Here is a 21,544-nt window from a genome sequence, read left to right on the forward strand (position 1 = left end):
CTGTTTGGCTTCCACATGGAGACTGGAAGTTTGACCTTGTTGAGGTGGGGATGTTTTATCCGCCAAAGGGTAGGGGAGGACTTCTGGGTAAAATAGGGGCCCTGGAATCATTGGTGGCAGGAAGTTTTCCTTCTTAGGGCTGAGCTGGCCCTAATACTCTGGGCTTTCCTACAAAGACTCCATGGACCTCACAAAAATCTTTGTTCCTGGTGGGATCAGTTAAGTACCTAGGCAGCTCAGGATCCTGGGAGTTACCTGGTCCAAGTGGAACCCAGGCTTGATTTACACACCTCTGGTGACCGGGAGCTCACTGCCTTCTGAAGCAACTGCTTCCATGTAGGGCTGTGCCAAGCCTCTTCCCCAGACCACTACAGTCAGCCTCCCCAGCACATCTTCCTGCCTGCCCTCCACCCTCAGCACATGTCTCAGCCAAGTCTTCCTGACAGCCTCCCATCTGTTCCCTGCTCCAGGCTGCCCCTTCCCATCCCCCTTTCCCCACGAACCCAAGTGGCCGCAGGGCTGCACATCTGACCATCTCCCTCTTCTGCTCGAAGACCTGCTCTGGCTCCCTGTCATCTCCAGGAGATGTCCAGCTGCAGCCAGTTGCTCACAGGACACCCGAGACCCTTCCTGTAGAGGCCCAAACTGAGCTTCTGCATGCTAAGCTCGTCTCACCTGCTCCAGCCACCCTCCGGCCACACCCCGTTTCTCAGAACGGACAGTGGTCTTCCTGCCGGCCAAGCCTCCAGGCCTTGGCACGCAGGTGTCTTTCTGCTGGAAGCTCCCAACCCCACTCTCCTTAACCTTTGAGACCCAACTCAGACGTCCCCTCCTCTGGGAAAGCTTTCTTGCCTTCTTCCCCTGCCTGCACCTCCTAAGGGCCCACCGCCCCCTCCCCTCTACCCTGTGTTGTCCAGTGCAGGTTTGAGTAGGGTCAGACCTCCCGAGGTCACAGGCCAAGACTGTACCCCCAGACTCCAGTGCCCAGGCCCAGTAGGTGAGAAAAGGCCCCCAGCAGACACTTTATATAAAGCATTCAGCACAACACCCAGCAGATTGTGGGCTTCAAATAAATAGAAGCCACTATGATGAATAGTTATGAGCTTCTCAGGTGGCTCAGCGAGTAAAGAATCTGCCTGCAATGCAGGAGACACAGGAGAGACAGGTTCGATCCCTGGGTTGGGAAGAAACCCTGGAGGCGGGCTTGGCCACCCACTCCAGTATTCTTGCCTGGATAATTCCATGGACAGAGGAGCCTGGAGGGCTATGGTCCATAGCGTTGCAAAGAGTTGGACATGACTAAAGCAACTGAACACGCATGATTAAAAGTCAACAGTAACCGGTATTATCCTCATAGCTATCCAATAGGGTGCCATTTCATAGGTGAGAAAATCAAGGCAAGAAGAGGGGAAATGACTGTCCATACTCTCAGCTGGGAGTCAGACCACTAGAAGCAGTGTTTCTTTATCACGCTGCCCTGCCTTCCTAACTGGGCAGGCAAGATCATTTACCATCTATTCAGGAAGTATTGACTTGGCCAAAAGGGTCGTTTGGGATTTTCCATACGGAAAATCCCGAATGACCTTTTTGGCCACCCCAATACTTGTACACACCTTCTAAGCGCCAGGCCCGGTGTGAATGCTACAGATACAGAAGAGACCCTGCCTTCATGGAAGGTCCTTCTCCCAGGAGAAGAGAGATCAACAAAGTCGGCACACAAATGCATACCTAAATCATAAAGCTTGCTCTGTGATAGAAAGGAAAAATCAGGAGCCTGTGAAATAGTGACTTGGTCTGGGGTGACCCAGATGGGGTAGCTCTAGCTAATCTAGTTAACTCTTTGCTGTCCAGCCAGAGACCACCCCTCCAGACCAGTTTAGGGCCTGGAAGAGGGGGCTGGCTGCAGCCCCCTGGCACACCGCCCCCCTCTACCCCAGCGCCAGCTTCGCCAGCCCGCCCACCACCCCTCTGTCTCTTTGAAGACTGTCCCTTTACAACTGCCCTTTTTTCCACTGAAGGATTCAGACACAAATTGTACTTTAAATTCAATATTGGTCATTAATATTTCATGATTACAAAACGTTAAAGATAATGTCAGTGGAAGCAGCGTCTGCATGGGCAGAATGGATGACTCAGAAGTTCGGGGGAGAGGGGAGCCCGCATGCTAAGTGGCTGGGGAGTCTTTGAGGTAATCCGGCCTGACAGGCCGCGGCTGTGCCTCAGTGCTGCGTGCTCAGAGGGGCTCACAAGGCTCCGCCGCTGTGTGTAAATATTTCCCCTCTGATTCTTGTCACCTCGCATTTGTTGCACCCGCAGCAGGCGGGGCACCATGACCCTGCCACTGGACCCCCGCCATGGTCCCCTGTTTCTGAGAAGCCAAATAGAGGCTTTGGCAGAAGGGCACCAGGCTGGGGGGGCGGGTGGGGGTGGGGAGACCCCAGGGCATTGTCCTTGAGGCTCCGGCCTGGCTGTGGGAGCCCTGCCCACCCCCACCCCCCAGGGACTGGCTCTGTGACTTTGGGGCCATCGCGGTTCCTTCCTGAGCCTCTACTTCCCAGTCTGTAAAGTGGGGATAACAATTTGTCCTAGTCTCACGGAGAGGGCAAGAAGCTGGAGTGGGTGGATCGCTGACGCCGCTCCTGGCTTCATGCCTGGCACCAAAGACATATGACTCGGGGGCTGCTGGGTGAACGCCGGACCGTGCAGTCAGACTGGCTGGGGCCAGGAATTTGGACAAATGACTTCACCTCCCCGAGTCTTAGTTTCCTCATCCATACGTTGTGGGTAATGGCAGAATCGACGTCTGATAAATGGGGAGCTTCAGCGAACACAGCACTGTAAAGCGCCTGGCACAGAGTGAGTGCTTAAGGCAAGTGCACCGAGTCCAGATGGATAGATATCATTAACTGAGCACTAAGTACTAGGCTAAGTTCTTTCTATCCTATTTAATCCTCCCACCAGCACAGTGAAGTGGGAACCACTCATTTTCTCATTGATTAATATCCCCGGTGAGACTTGGGCAGGAGTTGTGAATTGGGGCTCCGAGGGGAGTGGTCTCTAGCCCAGTCTTTTCCTTCCCCACGCTCAGTTACTGGGATGGTGTGGGGGCAATAGGGGTGGGGCCCAGAGAGCAGAGTACCAGGAAAAGGGAGGCCGTGGAGCAAAGCTGTGGGAGAAACCAGGAAGACTCGGCCCCAAATCCCGGCTCTGCCACTGCACATCCTTGGGCAAAGCCCTTAATAGTCTGAGCCTCGATTTTCCCATCAATAAAATGGGTGCTGACCTGTAACTGATCATGATTCAATAGAAGTATGTGCTAGAAAGGATCAAGCTCAGTATCTATTAGGCAAACACTGTAAAAATCTCTGCTGGGGAGAGTCCCCTGACACACTCTCTCTGTGAAATGGTAGCATTAGAGATTCTGTATGCTCCTCTAGCTGCTTTCTGGAAGAGATTCACAGGGCAGAAGCACAATGCTTAACCCAAGAAGGAACCGGCTAGTGGTGGGCCGTTGGGCGGTGTGACAGCTGGTGGGGAGATGCTCTGTGTAGGGAGAGGGGGCGTCTCTGCCCAGCAGCCCGGCCAGGCCCCCTGGCTGCCCAGGAAGCAGGATCAGGGAGGTAAGGAGGGGGAGCTGCCTTCCCGCCAGTCCAGCCGCCACTTCCTCTCCAGCCACCTTTGTTATCTCCCTTTCATGCGGTGGAGAAGTGGATTCAAAGGCTCGGGAGCAGCAGGCACTGAGGTTTGAGCCAGCTTTGTATTTTCTTTTAAACCAAAGTTGAAAGAGACGAAGGGAAGTTCAGCCTAGGGACTTCCTCGGCTGGAATGGGCTGCTGGAGCCAGGGAAGTGGGAGGCACCAGCCGGGGAAGGCGGAGGAGGAGAGCCTCCAGGAGGGCTCGAAGGGGCAGGAGGGCCTTGGGGCCCAGGTCTGCAGAGGGGAGACTGAATGGCACCCACCCCCACCAAGGCTGAGGCTCTGAGTATTCCTGCTGTCAGCATCGGTTACTGGAGGCTCTGCTGGCTGCTGAGACCTGGAGAGCTGACGGCGGGGAGCTTGCGGAGCCGGTCCGGCATGGGCACTGGCAGTGTTGCTCTGGTTGAGGAGGAGGTCTGCTGAACTGCCCTTTCCCCACTCCTGGGGTGCCGTGAACCCCTATGCTCTTAGCTCCTCACCTCCGTGGCCTGACTTGTCCAGACTCCATGTCCCAGGGCCTCCTCTTTCTTTCTCAGCTCACACGCCTCCCCAGCTGCACCAAACTGCCTGTGACATGCGAGCACACACACCACACTCTTCAACACAGGCCAAGCACCTCGGAGTCATTCTTGACCCTCAGTCTCTTTCCTCCATCTCACCCCATCAGCAGGTCCAGGGGGCTCTATTTTCAGCCTGCCTCCAAAAGCTGACCACTTCTCACCATTTCCATGGCTATCAGCCTGGGCCAGGCCACTGTCACATCTTCAGGGACCTGCTGCATGTAAATTCTAGCTGAGCCCCTGCTCCTTCCCCCCACCCTGCCCCTGCCCTGCAGCTCCCAGACAATCTATTTTCAATGCAGTGGCCATAGGTATCATGTCAGGCAACCTCCCTCCTCTGCTCAAACCCCTCAGTGACTCCCGCCTCATTTGGAATCAAGTCCAAAGACCCTGCAATGGCAGACACTCTGCCCCTCACCAACCACACTGGCCTCCTTGCTATTTCTCCAATTATGATCCCAGGGCCTTTGCACTGGCTGTTCTCTCTCCTCAGAACTCTCTTCCCTCCAATGGCAGCATGACTCTCTCACTTTAACGAGCTCTCTTTTGAATAGTCTCCTTTGCAAAGAGGCCTACCCTAAGAGAAACAATTCCCTCCTAATCCCTTTCCTCTGCTTTCTTCTTTTCCAGTTTCTTGTTAGCACTTAGCATCAGCTGACATGTGAACACCCTTTCTTGAAGTTTGCTGAAGGTCTAGCTCTAGCCCATGGAGAAAGAAGGTGTTGTTGTTTTTATCTTGTTAGGGGCTATAGCTCCAGCCTCTATAAAAAGGACTGGTGTATAGTAGGTGCTCAATAAAAGCTGAAGGAAGAAAGCCAAACTCAAGACTGGGCCCTGCCTTTTTGGCTTGGGATCCTTCCCAGATTTGTGTTCCCGTGGGTCAGCCTTTGCCGACCACGCCCCCACCTCAGCTCTGCCCAGCTTCTAACTTTTTGCCCTGCCCCCAGCGTTCGGCCCCTCCTCCCTGGGTTTTGCCCCGCCCACAGCCCCACCCTTCGGTCATCGCCCCTCCCTTCCGTATTCGCCCCGCCCCCTGGCTCACCAGCCTCCATGGCCAGCACTGTGATGTTGTGCCAGCCGGCCGTCTCTCGGTCCAGCCCCTTGCCGGTGACGATGGCACCCGTGTCCGCATCGATATCAAAGATCTGGTCCAAATCGGAGTCGCGGTCGATGGCGTACCTAAGAGAGGCAGGTCAGGGCTGATTGAAGGTGTCCTGGCGCCGTTGGAACCGGTGCCCACGTCCCTCCACCCGCCTCCTAAAGAGGAGCCACCTGCCTGGGAGACACAGGAAGCAGAGACCCTTTCCGGCAGAGGAAGAGTGGAAATGGATCCGAGTTTGCATCTCAGCTACACTGGGTTCCTGACGTGTGACCATGGGCAACGGTCAACCTTTCTGAGCCTCAGCTTCCTCAGCTGGGTAACGGGGCTAATAATTTTCATCTCACGGTCGTTGTGAAGGCGGGAAGAAGTTAAAGGGCCCAGCAGAGTTAGTACTCATGGGGTATTTGATTCTTATCTTTCCATAAGAGGTGACCCTAGAACTGGGCTTGAGAAAAGGACAGGATGGCATTCCAGGCATGGGGAACAGAAGCTGCAAAGTGAGAACTGCGCGAATGAGAATCATTCAGGGGACGGCAAATGGTGCAGAAACGGCCAGAACTGGGAAGTGCGGAGGAGGCGGCTTGAGAACAAGCAGAGTGCAGAATTTAGGGCGTTGGGGGTCCTGGGGAGCCTAGAGGGATTTTGAGAAGGAGGGAGGGAGTTGGCTGTGCCGCTCCGAGGCTCTCCGGAGGCCCCAGACCTGGAACGCGGGCTGAGCCGGGAAGGGGTCTGAAGTCTGGCCGCCGGCCCCTCCCCGCCAGCGCAGCGCGCCCGTGCTAATCTGCGGCTTTTCACTTGCCGCGTGAAAAAGCCCTTTGTTCCGCCTCCTTCCCGGGCCTTTGTGCGGCGGCTCCAGGCCTGAAAGGCCCGTGTCCAACACTTGTCTCGGGCGGCGGCGGCCCAGAGAGGCCCCGCCAGCTCTGTCCGCCGCTTCCCCGGGCTGATAACGCGGGCGGGGGCGCCGCCAGGCTGCGCGGCCTACAAAGGCCCCGAATGCCAAGCAAGGGCTCTTTGTGCTGCGGGGACAATGGAGCCTGGTGGGGCAGGGCACCCCTCCCCCTTTCTCCAGCCGGAGGAAACAAGCCCTTCCCGCATCTTCCGGAGCCCGGACACTGAGGCCCACGGAGAGGACGACACGAGAACACCCCCTTCCCTCCCCGCACTGAAACTCGAAGCCCTGAGATGACCCTTCAGTGGGCCTTGGCTGCATTACCAAACCGCTCCAGGCCTCAGTTTCCTCATCTGTTGAATGGGGATAATGATACCCAGTGCATGTGGGAGGGGTTTCCCAAGTAGCCCGTGGTAAAGAACATGCCTACCAATGCAGGAGATGCAAGAGACATGGGTTTGATCCCTGGGTCGGGAAGATCCCCTGGAGGACGAAATGGCAATGTACTCCAGTATTCTTGTCTGGAAAAATCCCATTGACAGAGGAGCCTGGAGGGCTTCAGTCCATGGGGTCGCCAAGAATCGCCAACTACTGAACACAGCCGTACCAGTGGGACTGCAGAACTCTGGGAGCAGGTGGGGCTGGCTTTGAATCCTCTGCTTATTTACACCTGGGGGACCTTGGACTAGGCACTGGACTTCACTGGCCTCTGTTTACTTGTCTGCAAAATAGGGTGATTCATACCTCACTGGTGTGGGTTAGAGGAGGTAATCCATGGAACCGGGCAATGGTGACAGCCCTTACTGTTTTCCTATTCACTGCAGTAGTGGAGGTGGAAGCTTGTGGCAGACTGCAAAGGGCTGGGCATGAGGGTGTAGTGGGCATTACAGCTAGTCTCCTGAGGCCCTAGGTTTTTTTCTTTTTCAGCCATGCCACACAGCATGTGGGATCTTAGTTCCTTGACCAGGGATTAAACCCACATCCCCTGCATTGGAAGCCAAGAGTCTTAACCACTGCACCACCAGGGAGGTCCCCCAAATCCCTGGTTTAATGCCACCTCCTCTCTCTAAGTTGCTAAGCTCACATCCTCTTTGGCCCTGCTCAGCCTGGGTCCCCCTGACCTGGGTGAAAGTGTGTAGGTCAGATTTAAGATGATAATTCCTCCCATCAGGACAACACTTAACAGTCTGTAGCTTACTTTTCCGCCAGCCATCCCTCCCTTCGTTCCTTTATGCCTAAACATTAGCTGAATGCCTTCTCCGTGCTGCTCTGTGCTAAAGTGAAAGTGAAAGTGAAAGTCAGTCAGTCTTTGAGACCCCGTGGACTATACAGTCCATGGAATTCTCTAGGCCAGAATACTGGAGTGGGTAGCCTTTCCCTTCTCCAGGGGATCTTCCTAACCCAGGGATCAAACCCAGGTCTCCCACATGGAGGGCGGATTCTTTACCAGCTGAGGCATGAGGGAAGCCTAAGAATACTGGAGTGGATAGCCTATCCCTTCTCCAGGGGACTTCCCGACACAGGCATCGAACCCGGGTCTCCTGTATTGCAGGCGGATTCTTTACCAACTGAGCCACAAGGGAAGCCCACTCTGTGCTAAGCTCTGGGGGTAAAATGGCAAATGAGACAGATGAGGCCCCGCCCTGCCTGGCATCTTGTGAGGCTGATGTGCGGTCAACCCATTTTGCAGATGAGGACGAGACAGGCAGCTCCCCAAGCTTAGGGCTGCCAAGTATGGTTGTGCAGGCTGTGTCCTGCGCAAAGTTACTAGGCTGAAGAGGGGTAGAGGGGATGAAGATCAGCTGGTGTTCTTCTTGCCCAGCCACAAGTGCTATAGCTCAGGGAGCATCTTCTCAAAGGAGGACCTTTTTCTTATTTACGAAATGTGCCACATGGGCTGGTGAAAACCCTGCCTAAGGTTGCACGGGGACTGTCAGAGAGCTGGAATTTGTACCCCAATTTGGGACTCTACACCCAGAGTTCTTTCTAGCGCACTGAGCCATCCAAAGCAGCAATGCATGGAGTCTCGGGTCACTGAGGACCCAAGCCTGAACTGCTGGATGTTTGGGTCCAAAGGAGGTAGAACCAGACTCTGAATAGTGTCGGCTCAGTTGGAAGGAACCATGGAGACCTCCTCTTGATTTTACAGGTAGAGGTGAGTCCAAGAGACAGTCAGGGGCCCCTGATCGCCTGGTCGGGGCTGGGCATGAGGCAGGGCTGATGGGAGGATGCCCACCGCCTTCTTCTTTCTCCTCCTCTCTCTGCTCAGACCTCTGTCCACTCTTCTCTTTCCTCCCAGTTACTCTTTTGTTTCCTCCTGGAGGGGGAGAGGGGGATGGATTCTAAGTGGAGGCAGCTGTTCCCAAGGACATGGGGAGGGAGGGGGGCGGTGTGGGGAGCCTCCATCTTCCAGCTGAAGACTGGGGGCTGCAGGTCGGTGTGGCTGCCCAGACCAGGGGGCTTTGTTCCAGCTCAGGGAGCCAGCGAGCGAGAGAGAGGGGTGGGTGGAGGGCATGGCACGTGGCAAGGAGCGTGGCCTGGCAGGTGTGGGGGGCAGTGGGGGAGGCTTGAGGCCCTCACTTGGCGGTGCTCAAGTTGTGTGTCTGGTCTGTGTTGCAGGTGGTCAGTGCGTGTGTGTGATGCTGTGTTACAGCTGGAAGGTACAAGAGGTGGGCACTCAGACTTGGAGCAGGATCCACAATGACCCCAGGCAAGCCGCTTCCTCTTTGAGCCTTAATTTTAAGGAAAATGGAAAAGTGATTTTACTCCTATCTTGCAAGTAGTTGGGAGGATTACGTGCCTAGCTGGGGGACAGGTGCCTAGTTGGGTTCCAGGAAAATGACTCTATGAGTGAGCACTATTGTTATTTTAATGACAATTCAGAAATGTCTGGTAAGACCAGAGACGAAGGAGCCCCCCAACCCAGTGTGTTGGTCTGTGGGCCTGGGGGTGGGAGGTACCATGTATGGACATGGGAGCAAGGCATCTGTGGTCTAGAAGGTTCTGCTCAAATCTCACCTCTCATTTGGTCAGCCAGCACCTGGAGGGCAGGAAGGGAACAGGAGCAGGTGTGAGTGGAAGAGTGCAGTGAGAGAGTGTAGGTTTGTGTCCACTAGTGTGTGTGTGTGCACACAAGTGCAAGAAAGCCTGGCAATGGTGGTCAGGAGTGGGATCTGGTGGCCATCTGCCGAGGTCTGCAACCTAGCTATGTGACCTTGAGTCAGTCACTTAAGCTCTTTGGTTCCCTCTTAAAAATGGTGCTAATAATAACACCTACCTCAGAGTGGTTGTGAGGATTAGACAAGTACTACCAATAAAACACCAATAAAACACTTTTAATGGCGCTGGGCCCCTGCCGCATGACGTATGGATTCGCTCTCATTTTTATTTGCTCAGCAAAACTCTGTGCCAGGCCTGTGTTAAGGGCTGCACATGCAGGAGCCCCTCCCAGCCTTGCAGATAACTGTCATCACTGCTGCTGCCATTTTACACATGGGGAAACTGAGGCTCAGAGAAGCCAGGCGCCTTGACCTGGGGTAGAAGGGCTGATGGGTGGCAAAGCCAGATTCCCAAGCCATGTTCGTCTGTGCAGAGTTCCACATCTAACTAAGGACAGCCGCCTCAGGGCCAGCTGGGTACACCTGCGGGCACTCCCACACCCTGGGAACAGCACAAAACACTGCTGTTGTCAAGGTCAGGGCGAGAGAAGTGGCGAGGGTGTGTCTTCCTGGCTTGAGGGCGCATGTGGGTTTTCGACACTTAAATATGTGCATATATAGCTCACGCAGGCATGATAAATACGAAAGTGTGCAGACTCATGGGTGTCCAGGCTGCCCGGTGCTCCTGTATCCGGGCTCGTGTACACACACGTGCACACACAGCAGGCTGTATGATGCAGCCCCCGCCTGAGCTCCTAGTGGGGGAGACTCCCCTGATCTGGGGATTCCTCTCTGCTCACTCCATCCTGCCTTTGACTCTTTCCCCTCCCCCACCCCTTTTAAAGCACACCCTCAAAGCCCATACACGATGCCTAGAAATCTGTTTGGGGTTAGTACTGGTTGCAGAATGAAGGGGAGTACTGGGTGTCCAGACCACCGAGAAAAATGGTAAGGTCCATTTCCTGAGGACCTGCTATGTGCCAAACACTTAATCCTTCCTCCAACCCTGGGACCACTGATCCTAGAACCTGGTCCATAGTAGACATTTAGTACTTTTTTTTTTTTAATAAATGAATGAGGCAAGAACTACCATGTCACCCATTTTAGAGATGGGAAAACTGAGGGTTGGATTAGGTGCAGTGATTTTCCCATAATTCTGCGACTGAGCTAGGATTCATTCCAGGTTTTCTCTGACTCTAAAAACCCATGTATGTGCTTTCTGTTGCACCCCATTGTGGAATGCTGGGAGGAAATGAAGTGTTCCCTCTCTCTCTGGTCCAGCATGGGCTTTCCTGTTTTTGACACTCAAGGGAGACTCACGAGGGGGCTGGGGCTGGTAGGGCTGGGGATGGGCTGATAAATAGCCAGTCTGTCTGCAAGGCTGCCTTGCAGATCCAGAGATTGGCCCATCTGAGCCCTCTCCTCTTTCTCTTCAAAGCCTTCCAAGACTTGGCACTGCCTAAGGATAAAGTCCCACACCTTCACCTGACATTCAAGGTCCTTCACAGCTTGTCCCCAAGTGCCCCCACCCCAACCTCCTCTCTGGTCCCAACGCCCCTCCTATGAGCTCATTCAGCTGACCTCACTGATCCTGAACTTGACCTCCTGGCTCCCTGACTCTGTTCCTGCCACCAGATTCTCACAACCACTCCACCCTGGATGCTGCCCTCCCATTTCAACCCCATCCTCTTTATCCTTGCTCCATCCTTCCTTGGTGCCCAGAGAATCTGCCCCTTCTTGGATCTCCTGAGCCCTGAAGCCCCTGCTCAGCCCATTGATCTTACATCTGTCACTTGATTCACTCATATGGGGCCCCAGCCTTCCCCTTCACCCCCATCTGACTCTCTGTGCCCCCGCATGGCGCAAGGCACAGCATAAAGTTGGAAGCTGTTCAAACTATAAAGAGAATCAGAAAGAAATGTTAGTCACTCAGTTGTGCCCGACTCTTTGCAACCCCATGGACTGCAGCCCACCAGGCTCCTCTGTCCATGGGATTCTCCACGCAAGAATACTGTAGTGGGCTGCCATTTCCTTCTCCAGGGAATCTTCCTGACCCAGGGATTGAACCCTGGTCTCCTGCACTGCAGGCAGATTCTTTACCAACTGAGCTATGAGGGAAGCCCTAAGAGAATCAGAAGCAGGGGTGAAATGGCAGAAGGCTGGACTCAAGAATCAGACAATCATGGGTTAAATCCCATTCCTTCCCCCTTTCAGGCTGAGTGACATTGGCAGGGTCACTTCTCTCTGCCCCTCAGTCTCTTCATCTATAAAATGAGTAAACTACATCCTGAGGGCCAAACGCCACAGTGTGAGGCATCTTCCATGCTCTGCAGTACAGCGACTCAGAAAAATCACTCTGTACATCTGCATCTCTAGATTTCCCAGGTGCCACCATCCTAGGCAGAATCGCCTAGGATATCACATCATTTCCAGGAACACACTAAGCCTGTTCCTGCCTCAGGACCTTTGCACTTGCTATTCCTTCTACCCCTGATAGCTCAGTTGGTAAAGAATCCACCTGCAATGCAGGAGACCCTGGTTCAATTCCTGGGTTGGGAAGATCCACTGGAGGAGGGATAGGCTACCGACTCCAGTATCCTTGGGCTTCCCTTGTAGCTCAGCTAATAAAGAATCTGCCTGCAATGCGGGAGACCTGGGTTTGATCCCTGGGTTGGGATGATCCCCTGGGGAAGGGAAAGGCTATACCCACTCCAGTATTCTGGCCCATGGACTGTATAGTCCGCGGGGTCGCAAAGAGTCAGACACGACTGAGCGACTTTCACTTTCATTCCTTCTACCCAGAATGCATTTTGCCACATCTTGGTCTAGTTGGCTCTCTCTTGATCATTCTGATGTCAACTCACTTGTCAACTCCTTGATCACTTAATCCAGAGTAGCCCCCTGTGGCCCCAATTGGTCTTATCCTATTACCTTGTTTGTTTTCTTCATAGCTCTTATCAGCAATGACTCCTTTTAACCATCTGTTGACTTGTGGTGACAAACATTCAACTACTTATTGGCTATTTCCCTGCCTCCCCTGCCCCCCAGGAGAAGGCAAACTCCTTGAGCGGAGAGACTGGGTCTAACACTGCTGTTTCCCCATTGTCTGGATTAGTGCCGGATGTGACATGACTCACACGCCTAGGTGTTGACGGAGTCCAGGACCCTTGGAACTCAGGGAGCTGGAACATAAGCCAGGCTCTGGGCTGCCCAGGTGGTCTGTGAGGACCCCTTCTCTAGCCATCTGTCCCCTTAAAGACTGGACGCTCCTCCCCAGCTCTGCCCTTGGCTGAGTCATCGTGGGCCTGGCTCCAGGCCGGGCAAGGAGGAGGAGGAGTTGGGTAAATGTTTGTGGTGTGAAATTGGACCTGTCTCAAGCTCCTCACCGCCTCCACATCTGAGGAGCCCCAGGGAAGGGGCGGCACAGAGAGATGAAAGGAGGTGAGGAGCAGGTTTCAAAGTTGGCCCTTTCAGTGCAGATGAAAGCGGGGGGAAGGGAAGTCAACAGACGGTGGAGGGGGAGGACTGAGGGGGGAATGAGGAGAGCAATATTGGAGAGGAGGGGAGAGGGCAGAGGGGCGCGCTGGACCTGGGAGGCAAGGACAAGGCTCCCACTGCTGCCTGGTAACTCTTGTGAGCCCAGGGAACCTCCTCCCCTCCCTGGGTCTCAGTTTCCTGCCAAACAAGGGTGATAATGCCCTCCTGGGAAAGGTCTGGGGCAGAGCCAGAGGCTGACAGGGATGTTTAAAGACTATCTATTGTCAGCGGGGATGGAAAGGTGGTGGAGGAGTTCATAGGCAGTGGAGGGTGGTTTTGGCTATAGGAAGGGTGGAGGCAGCCTAGGAGGCATTCGGAACCTCTGGACTGAGTCTGAGCCCCTCAGCCTATCTTTGAGCCCTATCAGACTTCTCTTGTTGGCTCATTGCTCAGCTTCCTGTAGACATCACAGTCTATTCATCTCCAGACACACCTACCACTTCTTGCCTTCCTATGCCTGTGCCTGGAATAGCCTTCTCCTCATAGCTACACTGACCAGACTCAGGTACACAGCTCAGTATAATTCCTGCCTCCTCCAGGAAGTCTTTCTAGACCCTTGAGGGTAGCTTCCAGTCTGGGAGCCCATAGGTAGTTAAACATCTCTGTGTCCTCACCTTGGGGCTGCCATGTAAGGTTGCACAGGCTATGCACTGGACAAATCGGAGGGAGCCATTCACATGAATGATGGTGAGAATGTTACCCATATGGAGTTGAGTAATGCAGAGATCCTTAACGTAACTTCCTTTCCCTCCTTCTCCAATGCTTGGCACAGAGCTAGGCACACAGTTGGCTCAGGGATCATTCACTATGTACAGGGGTTTCAGGGAATAAACAGGAAGCTCCAGATGCTTAAATTCAGTCAGCAGTGGCCATTCACCCCACCCTGATCTCCTCCTCTGGATCACTTTCTATCTGACATCCTTCCAACTGGGGCGGTCAGGGACTCCCCAACCCCTGCAGATCGCAAACCCTTCCAGGGACACCAACAGCGCCACAGCATCCCGTCGCCTCTGCCCACTTGCCACTGCCCCCTTTCCCCCCGCGCCGCACCCCCCATGCCTCTGCCTCTGAGCCTGGCTTTCTCTCCAAGTCTCCTCTTTCTCTTCCTACAGTGTCAGGTCAGTTCCTCTGTCCTTTAGTTACTCCTGCCCTCTTTCCACTGGCTTTTCTTCTCTGGTCACTTCCTCTCACTGTTGGTCTCACTACCTCTCCAAGAGCCTCTCTCTTTTCTGTCTTTCGCTGTTTTTACATTTCATTCATTCACCATGCATCAGGGAATGTCCACCAAGTGCTAGGCAGTGTGAGGCCCTGAGGATACAGCAGTGAACTTAGACACGCATCCTTATTCTCCTAAAGCTTATCTTCTAGGGAGAGGGACAAAGTCATCAGGAAAATGGGTAGCAGGTTAGATGGTGATGAAGGACAAAAGAACATGGATATGAAGTGTGGGGACACGGATGGGGTGGCGTTGACATTTTCGAAAGGGTGGTCAGGGAAGGTTGCACTGAGAAGGTGACTCTTGAATAAAGTCTTGGAGAAAGTGAGAGAACCAACCATGGAGATGTTAAGCGGGAGAACATTCCAAGCAGAGGGATCAGAAGGTGCAAAGGCCCTGGGGTAGAGGTGGGCTGGGTGTATCCCTGGAGCTGTGAGGAGGTCAGTGTGGCTGAGCAGAGTGAACCGGGGAGGAGGTGAGCAGGGGATGGGGTCTGAGAGGTTACAGTGAGGCCACATCCCATAGGGTCTGGGCTTTTGCCCTGAGCCCCAGAGGTGCCTTTGGAGGGCTTTCAGCAGAGGAGAGCCAGTGGAGGGCGGTTTGGGCCATGAGAAGGCTGGGGCGGGAGTCAATCTGGCTCCTGTGCCCATTCTAGATTGAAGAGGGGTGAGGACAAAAGCAGAGAGAGGCAGTAATCAGGCAAGAGAAACAGGTGGCCTGGACCAGGGCGGCAGCTGCGGAGGAGGTGAGAAATGGTCAGATTCTGGAGATGTTTTTAAAGCAGAGATGACAGGCTTTGCTGATGGATTGGAGGGAGGTGTGAGAGAAAAACATAAGTCGAGGATGTTTGCAACATTTTGACCTGAAAAGCTGAAAGGATGAAATTATCTTTTTTTTTTTTTTTTTTTACTTTTGGTGGAGGACCGAGGCTGAGCCCAGGTCACTGCTGCATCTGTCACGCCCGGTTCTCTCTCATTATCCTGAGCTCCCCGTCTCTCTGCCACTGTTCCCGAATCTGATTCCTCTGTCTCCCTGGCTCCCGGCGGCCCCGTCCACCGCTCTCGCCCCTCCTCCCGCACCATCGCCGCCCCCGCCCCCTGCCCTGTCCCCACCCGCTCTGCCCGCCGTCTGTCCGCAGGCGCTGGCGGGGTAGCAGGCAGCAGGCGTCGGCCCCGGGCGGGGGTCTCACCGGACGGGCCGGTTGGCGGCGTCGGGGTCCCGCGCCGTCACCACGCCGACCAGGGAGCCCACCTGCGCGTCCTCCTGCACCTCCAGGAGGCCGGAGGGCGGCCGGAACTCGGGGGGCTCGTCCACGTCGATCACGGCCACGCGCACGATCGCCTGGTCGCGGAACGTGCCCAGGTCGGCGAAGCGGGGGTCCACGAACTTGTTGAGGGCCTCCAGGACCACGGTGTGCACCGGCTGGGACTCGAAGTCCAGGCGCTGGAGGGGTGGGCAGAGGGCCGGTGAGTGGGCTGGGGTCTACTCCACACCTCCAGGCGGGACAGAGCCCAAGTCTGGGGGTTGGCGGGGCTGGCCTGGCCTCGAGGGGGCGGGGCCGGCCCCGAGAGGGCGGAGCTGACCCCCGAGAGGGTGGGGCCGGCCCCCGAGAGGGCGGGGCTGACCCCCGAGAGGGCGGGGCTGGCTTAAGGTCACAGTTGGCTGAGGCATCACTGACTCAATGGCGTCACTGACACTGTCGGGTTACAGGTAGAGAAAGTCAGGCCCTGCTGGGGACAGTCTTGCTCAGGGACACAGGGTCACATACTGACGTCCAGCTTTCCTGCTACCCGGCACACGAGACTGGCTATAATTTATTAATTTACAAAGCACTGCGTGCCAGTGTTCTAAATGTAGCGACTCATCTAATTTTACAGCATCCCAAAGAGGCTTGTATTATTATTATCATCCTATTTGACACGAGAGGACATCGAGGCCCAGCAGGCTCTGTAACTTGCCCTAGGTCACTTAGCAGTTAGTCCCTGGCAGAAGCGGGATTCACATCCCCCACAGTGCAGCTGTCAAGTCCCAGCCCTTAACCCCACGGCAGGAAAGGTGCTGGATCTGTGGCTGCCCAGCTGTGTGTCTGCGGGCAATCTCGGCCTCTCTGGGCCTTGGGCGGGAGGGTGAGAGAGACCTTCCTGGTGTATTATTGGTGGCAGCTGCTAATGTGAGTTCAGCCTGATAAGCTGGACAGCCTTAGAGCTTCCCTCAGAGACTTGGCTAAAGCCACGCTGAGCCCTGGTCCTCATCAGGGAGTGCTGGTGGGTGACCCTCTGATGGACAAGCTGCATGGCTGCGTGGGCTCTGGCCTCCTAAGGACAACGCCTTTAGAGCCAAGAGAAAGGGCAGTGGTGGAACGTGGGCACCACTGTCACATGCTGGGGGAGCCATCTGGGCAGCAAGGGCCACCTTCCTGGAGAACTGCTCTCTGTCTAGGGACCCTCCTTTCCTCTCAGAACCTCCCCTCCACACTCCCCCTTCTCTAACAGAAAAAAAAAGAAAAGAAGGGCTACCTCCTCCCTCCGTCCTGTCGCCTGGGAAATCAGGATGCAGGGAGGCAGGCGCGGACCTGGCCTGGGAGTGAGCGATGGGCTCTGGAGCCGGGTCATCAATCAGGCGGGGGCTCTGTTCCCTGAGCCACCACTGACTCCAGAGACACCTCAGGCGCCACTGCGGGAGCAGGCGGGGTGGAGGGGGCGTTATGGGGCAAGAGGCAGGGGCATCACCGGGGAGGAGAGCAAATGCTGTGCTGGGGTCCCCAGGCTGGGCCTGGGGCCTGATTCTACTGCTCTGTGATGCTGGGCCACCCCAGGCCTCCAGTTCCCCCATCTGTGAAATGGGTTCATCTTACAGTGAAGACAAGTGGAGGTCAGAAAGCCATGTAATGTTTAAAAGGGTGGATTCTGGAGACAGACTCCCTGGGGCCCTGTCCCTACAACTTCTCTGTAAGATGCTTGGCCTTGGATGCAAATGACTGAACTCAGGGCCTCAGATTCTCGCCTATGAAATCGGCAATAATAGTACTGAGAGGGTTGTTGTAGAGATTAAATGAGTTAATACATGGAAAGCATTGGAAAGGAGGCTGGCACACTATTAACACTTCATTGTAAGTATTAGCCTCATATTCTTATCCTAGTTGAAGAAACAGAGTTTTCTCTATCCTCAAACCCTCACGGCCAGGGAAAGGGTTTGATTATTGAGTGAATAAAGGGCTGTCAGGGCAGATGTTTTTGTGGGTCCCGGGAGGTAGAGCCTGGGCTGACAGGAGTAAGATAGACTGGCTGAATGGGAGAAGGAGGAGCAGGACACTGGTAGGGAGTGAGCATCCCATCCCTGGGAATATACAAAAGCTTACGACTGTTTGTAGGCCAGGGCAGGGGACTCAGACCTCCCGTGGAGCAGCAGGGTTGGAGTGGGCAGCGTCAAAGGCCTGTGCACCCCTGAGTTGCCAAACTTGTTCCCAAGCCCTGGAAGATGATTTTTGCTTTTTTATCTGACCTCTGTCTCCTTTCCCTAGCGGGTGCTGAGTTTGCTGTTTGAGCTTCTGGTTCCTGGGCTGGTCAGTAAGGAGGCTGTTAGACTCAGGAAGGAAAGAGCTTTGGGGTCACCAGACCTGGGTTCAAATCCTACTCTATCCCTTCCAGGTATAATCTTGGGCAAGCCCTTTGACCTTTCTAATTCTCTGTTTTATTACCTGTAAAAACGGTCATAATATGTTTTCCTTCGGAGGGTAACATGAAGATGAAAGGAGACAATGAGTGTGAAGGGCCTGGTGTGAACTTAAAGTAGCACAGCATAGATTCAAATCTGGATTGACTCCTGGCTCTTGACAGCTAGCTGTGCAACCTCAGACAAGTCACTTAATCTCTCTGTGCCTCGTGTTCTCCTTTGTAAAACGGGAAGGACAGCATCAGCGTTTCCCCAGGTTGGTCCAGCGTCTCTGGAGAGACTTCATCCCTGGAGTGAAGTGGGCTGGGGTGTTTGGCTGCTCAGTGACCCCCTTCCCGACCCTGCTACCCTGGGGTTGCCTCCCCCATCGCTCCCAGGGCGGCCGCACCTTCTGCACTACGATGATGGCCTCCTGCGTGTCGCTGTCTGTGATGACCTTGAACACGTGCCCGCCGCTGCCGCTCTCCTCCCTGAGGTGGTAAGTCATGTCTGTGTTTTCACCCACGTCTGAGTCCTCGGCCTTCACACGTCCCACGGCCGTGCCGATGGGGGCCGACTCCTGAATGCTGAACTGGTACATCTCTGTAGGGGATACAGCTGTGAGCGGGGATGGGAAGGCAGCCCCTCCCCCAGCTTCCACCAGTGCTAGGGGAGAGGTGGGGGAGGTCTCAGATGGGCTCCTTGGAGCTCCCTGCTTGGCCAGGACTGGTACTGGGAGAGGCGCTTCCTCTGCAGAAATGTGGGATGCAGTGCAAAGAGGAGGGTTCAAATTCTGACCTTGGCTTTATTCCCTGATTGATTTGAGAAAGTGCCAGCAGTTCTTTGGGACTCAAGGGTCCTCATCTGCCCAGTAAGGGGACAGAGAAGCACAGTGCTAAAGGCTACGGCTCTGGAGTCAGTCCTGCATGTGTAATTCTGAGCTCTGGTTTTCCTCATCTGTAGAATGGGAAGAATAATAGTGCCTTCCTAATAGCACTGTCATTTCCCAACTAACTGAGATGATGATGCATGTCAATTACTTAGTATAGACACTAGTATCTGTTACCTACCCAATAAATGGGACACATTGCATTCACAGTAGGGATGCACACTGACTTTTTTGTTGTTGTGGATGTTAATGATATTGGTTCCTTCATTTCCACATACTTATTGAGCATCTGTGATGTCCCAGATGCAGCTGTACACACTGGGGTTCCAGCAACAAGCAAAACCCACCCAAATCCCAGGGTTCACAGTGCTTTCCTCTTAATGGAAGGAGAAAGACACTAAACAATCACGTCAGTAAAATAGGATGTCAGATGGTACTTGGGAGAAAAATAAAACTGGGAAGGGAAATGGGGTATGATGATGAGAGTGTGTGTGGAGTTTTAAATAGGGTAATTGGGACTTTCCTGGTGGTCCAGTGGTTGAGACTCTGTGCTTCCAATGCCGGGGGCGAGGGTTCAATCCCTGGTCGGGAAACTAAGATCCCACATGCTGCGGAATGCAGCCAAAAAAACTGTAAATGGGGTAATCGAGGAAAAGACAACATTTCTGCAAAAGTCTGAGGGAGGTGAGGCAGTGATTCAAGCAGATATTTGGGAAAAACAGAGGGAACAGCAGGTGCAAAGGCCCTGAGGTGGGTGCAATGCCTGGCATGTTTGAAGAACAGCAAGATGACCACTGTTACCCGAGTGGGGAAGCGGAGGGGAAACCAGAAGGAGTGATGGTCAAGTAGAACTCAAATGGCTCCCTGCTCTCCTCCCAGAGTGGAGATGAAGGTGAGGGTGATTTGCTAAGTGATGGGCCCGCCCAGGGGAAGCAGGGGCTGTGGCACTGGGGATGTGTCTCTCTTGGAGCCCCCACTGGTCTGGATACCCTTGTGTGGTGTGGCTGTCTCTGATTGACTCTCACATAAGCGTCTCGGGGGACTCCTAACACAAGCTGACCATGCCACCCCCGACTCTTTGCCATAGCTCCCCGCTGCACTTGGGGTGAAGTTGTACAAGCCCCTTGGCCCCTGCTGACTTCTGCAGCCTCATGCCTCCAACTCCCCACCTCAACGTAAGCCTTAGCCTGGCTGAAGTTCTTAGAATTCTTTCACGATGACTTGCTCTGTCCCACCTCTAGACATTTCCTCTCTTTATTCTCCTCTCTACCTTCACTTCCTCTGTTTCCCCTCCTTTTTAGTCTCGCTGACTATTACCTCCTATAACGGGGAAGGTTCCCAGACCTCCAGGCTCTGATCCTGTGTGTCCAGGGCCCCCAAGCTTATTCTATTGTAAGGATTACTGCATCTCCCTATTATTTTCTGTCTATTCTCCCTCTCTGTCTCTTTTCCCTCCCTCCCTCCGGGCTGTGAGCTCCTGCAAGGCAGGGACCACATCTCTTATTCATCAGGCATTCATGGTGCCTGGCAGAACACCAGGCTGTCACATAAATGGAATGTTTGAGTGACTAGTGAGTGAATAAATGAAAAGCAGCATGAGTTACTAGTATACACTCACTAGATTAACACAAATGAAAGAAATCTGACAATACCAAGTATCAGTGAGGATATGGTATGATGGACACATGCATTTCTTCATGGGGGAAAACAATTTGGCTTTATTTAGTAAAGTTGAAGATGAGTTTATTCTGCTCCTCTGTAGACTAATGAAATTGCATGCAAAACAGCAGTAGGACACATACAACCATATTCAAAGTGGTGTCCTCGATAATAACCTCAGACCGGAAACAACCCAAATGTCCATTGGCAGGAGAATAGATAAATCATGGAATGCTATACAGCACTGAAAATGAATAAATTCCAGCTAGAAGCAATAACATGTGATTTCACAAACATAATTTGGGGAGATAAAAAAGCAAGATGAATCACTTGTATTGTGAGTTTCCATTTAGATAAGGTTAAAAAACTTATAAAATTAAACTATAATGTTAGGTGATGCCTACATGGGTGAATCAACCCTAAAGGACTGGATAAAGAAGACGAGGTATATATGCATATTTATACATAATGAAATACTACTTAGCCATAAAAAAGTGAAATTTTACCACTTGCAGCAAGATGGATGGACTTGGAGGGCATTATGCTAAGTGAAATAAGTCAGACAAAGAAAGACATATACTGTATGGTATCACTTATATATATATAAAATCTAAAGAATATAAAAAAAGAAAAAGATTCACAGATACAGAGAACAAATTAATGGTTGCCAGCGGGAAGAGGGAAGCAGGCAGGGGCAATATAGGAGGAGGAGATTGAGAGGTACAAATTATTAGGTTTAAAATAAACTACACCTCCAACTAATAAAAAAATTAAAAAAAAAAAAATAAAAAAAATAAAATAAACTACAAGAATATATTGTACAACACAGGAAATATAGCAACTAATTTATAATTAGTTATAACTATAAATGGAGTAAACCTTTAAAAATTATGAATCACTTGTATTGTACACCTATAATTTACATAATATTATACATCAAAGAAAGTGAAAGTGTTAGTTGCTCAGTCGTGTCCAACTCTTTGTGATCCCGTGCACAGTAGCCCACCAGGCTCCTCTGTCCATGGAATTCTCCAGGCAAGGATACTGGAGTGGGTTGCCATTCCCTTCTCCAGGGGATCTCCCCCACCCAGGGACTGAATCCGGGTCTCCTGCATTGCAGGCAGATTCTTTGCCATCTGAGCCACCATGGAAGCCCCTATTATTCACCAGCTATACTTCGATAAAGAA

The 21,544-nt window shown here is 53.2% G+C and overlaps 1 protein-coding gene across 2 annotated transcripts in view; it reads right to left on the bottom strand.

The window, feature by feature from the left end:
* The window catches only part of CDH22 (cadherin 22), a 79,664-nt gene that overhangs the window by 18,898 nt on the left and 39,222 nt on the right, over nucleotides 1-21,544 (bottom strand). For both annotated transcript variants that reach the window (XM_043480332.1, XM_043480333.1), the window contains exons 5-7: nucleotides 18,218-18,411; nucleotides 15,347-15,600; nucleotides 5,298-5,434 (exon numbers count right to left, since the gene is read on the bottom strand). In XM_043480332.1, the coding sequence (XP_043336267.1) occupies nucleotides 5,298-5,434; nucleotides 15,347-15,600; nucleotides 18,218-18,411 (585 nt within the window). The remainder of the gene's footprint in view (nucleotides 1-5,297; nucleotides 5,435-15,346; nucleotides 15,601-18,217; nucleotides 18,412-21,544) is intronic.

This window comes from Cervus canadensis, chromosome 10, assembly GCF_019320065.1.
Source record: "Cervus canadensis isolate Bull #8, Minnesota chromosome 10, ASM1932006v1, whole genome shotgun sequence".
NCBI lineage: Eukaryota > Metazoa > Chordata > Mammalia > Artiodactyla > Cervidae > Cervus > Cervus canadensis.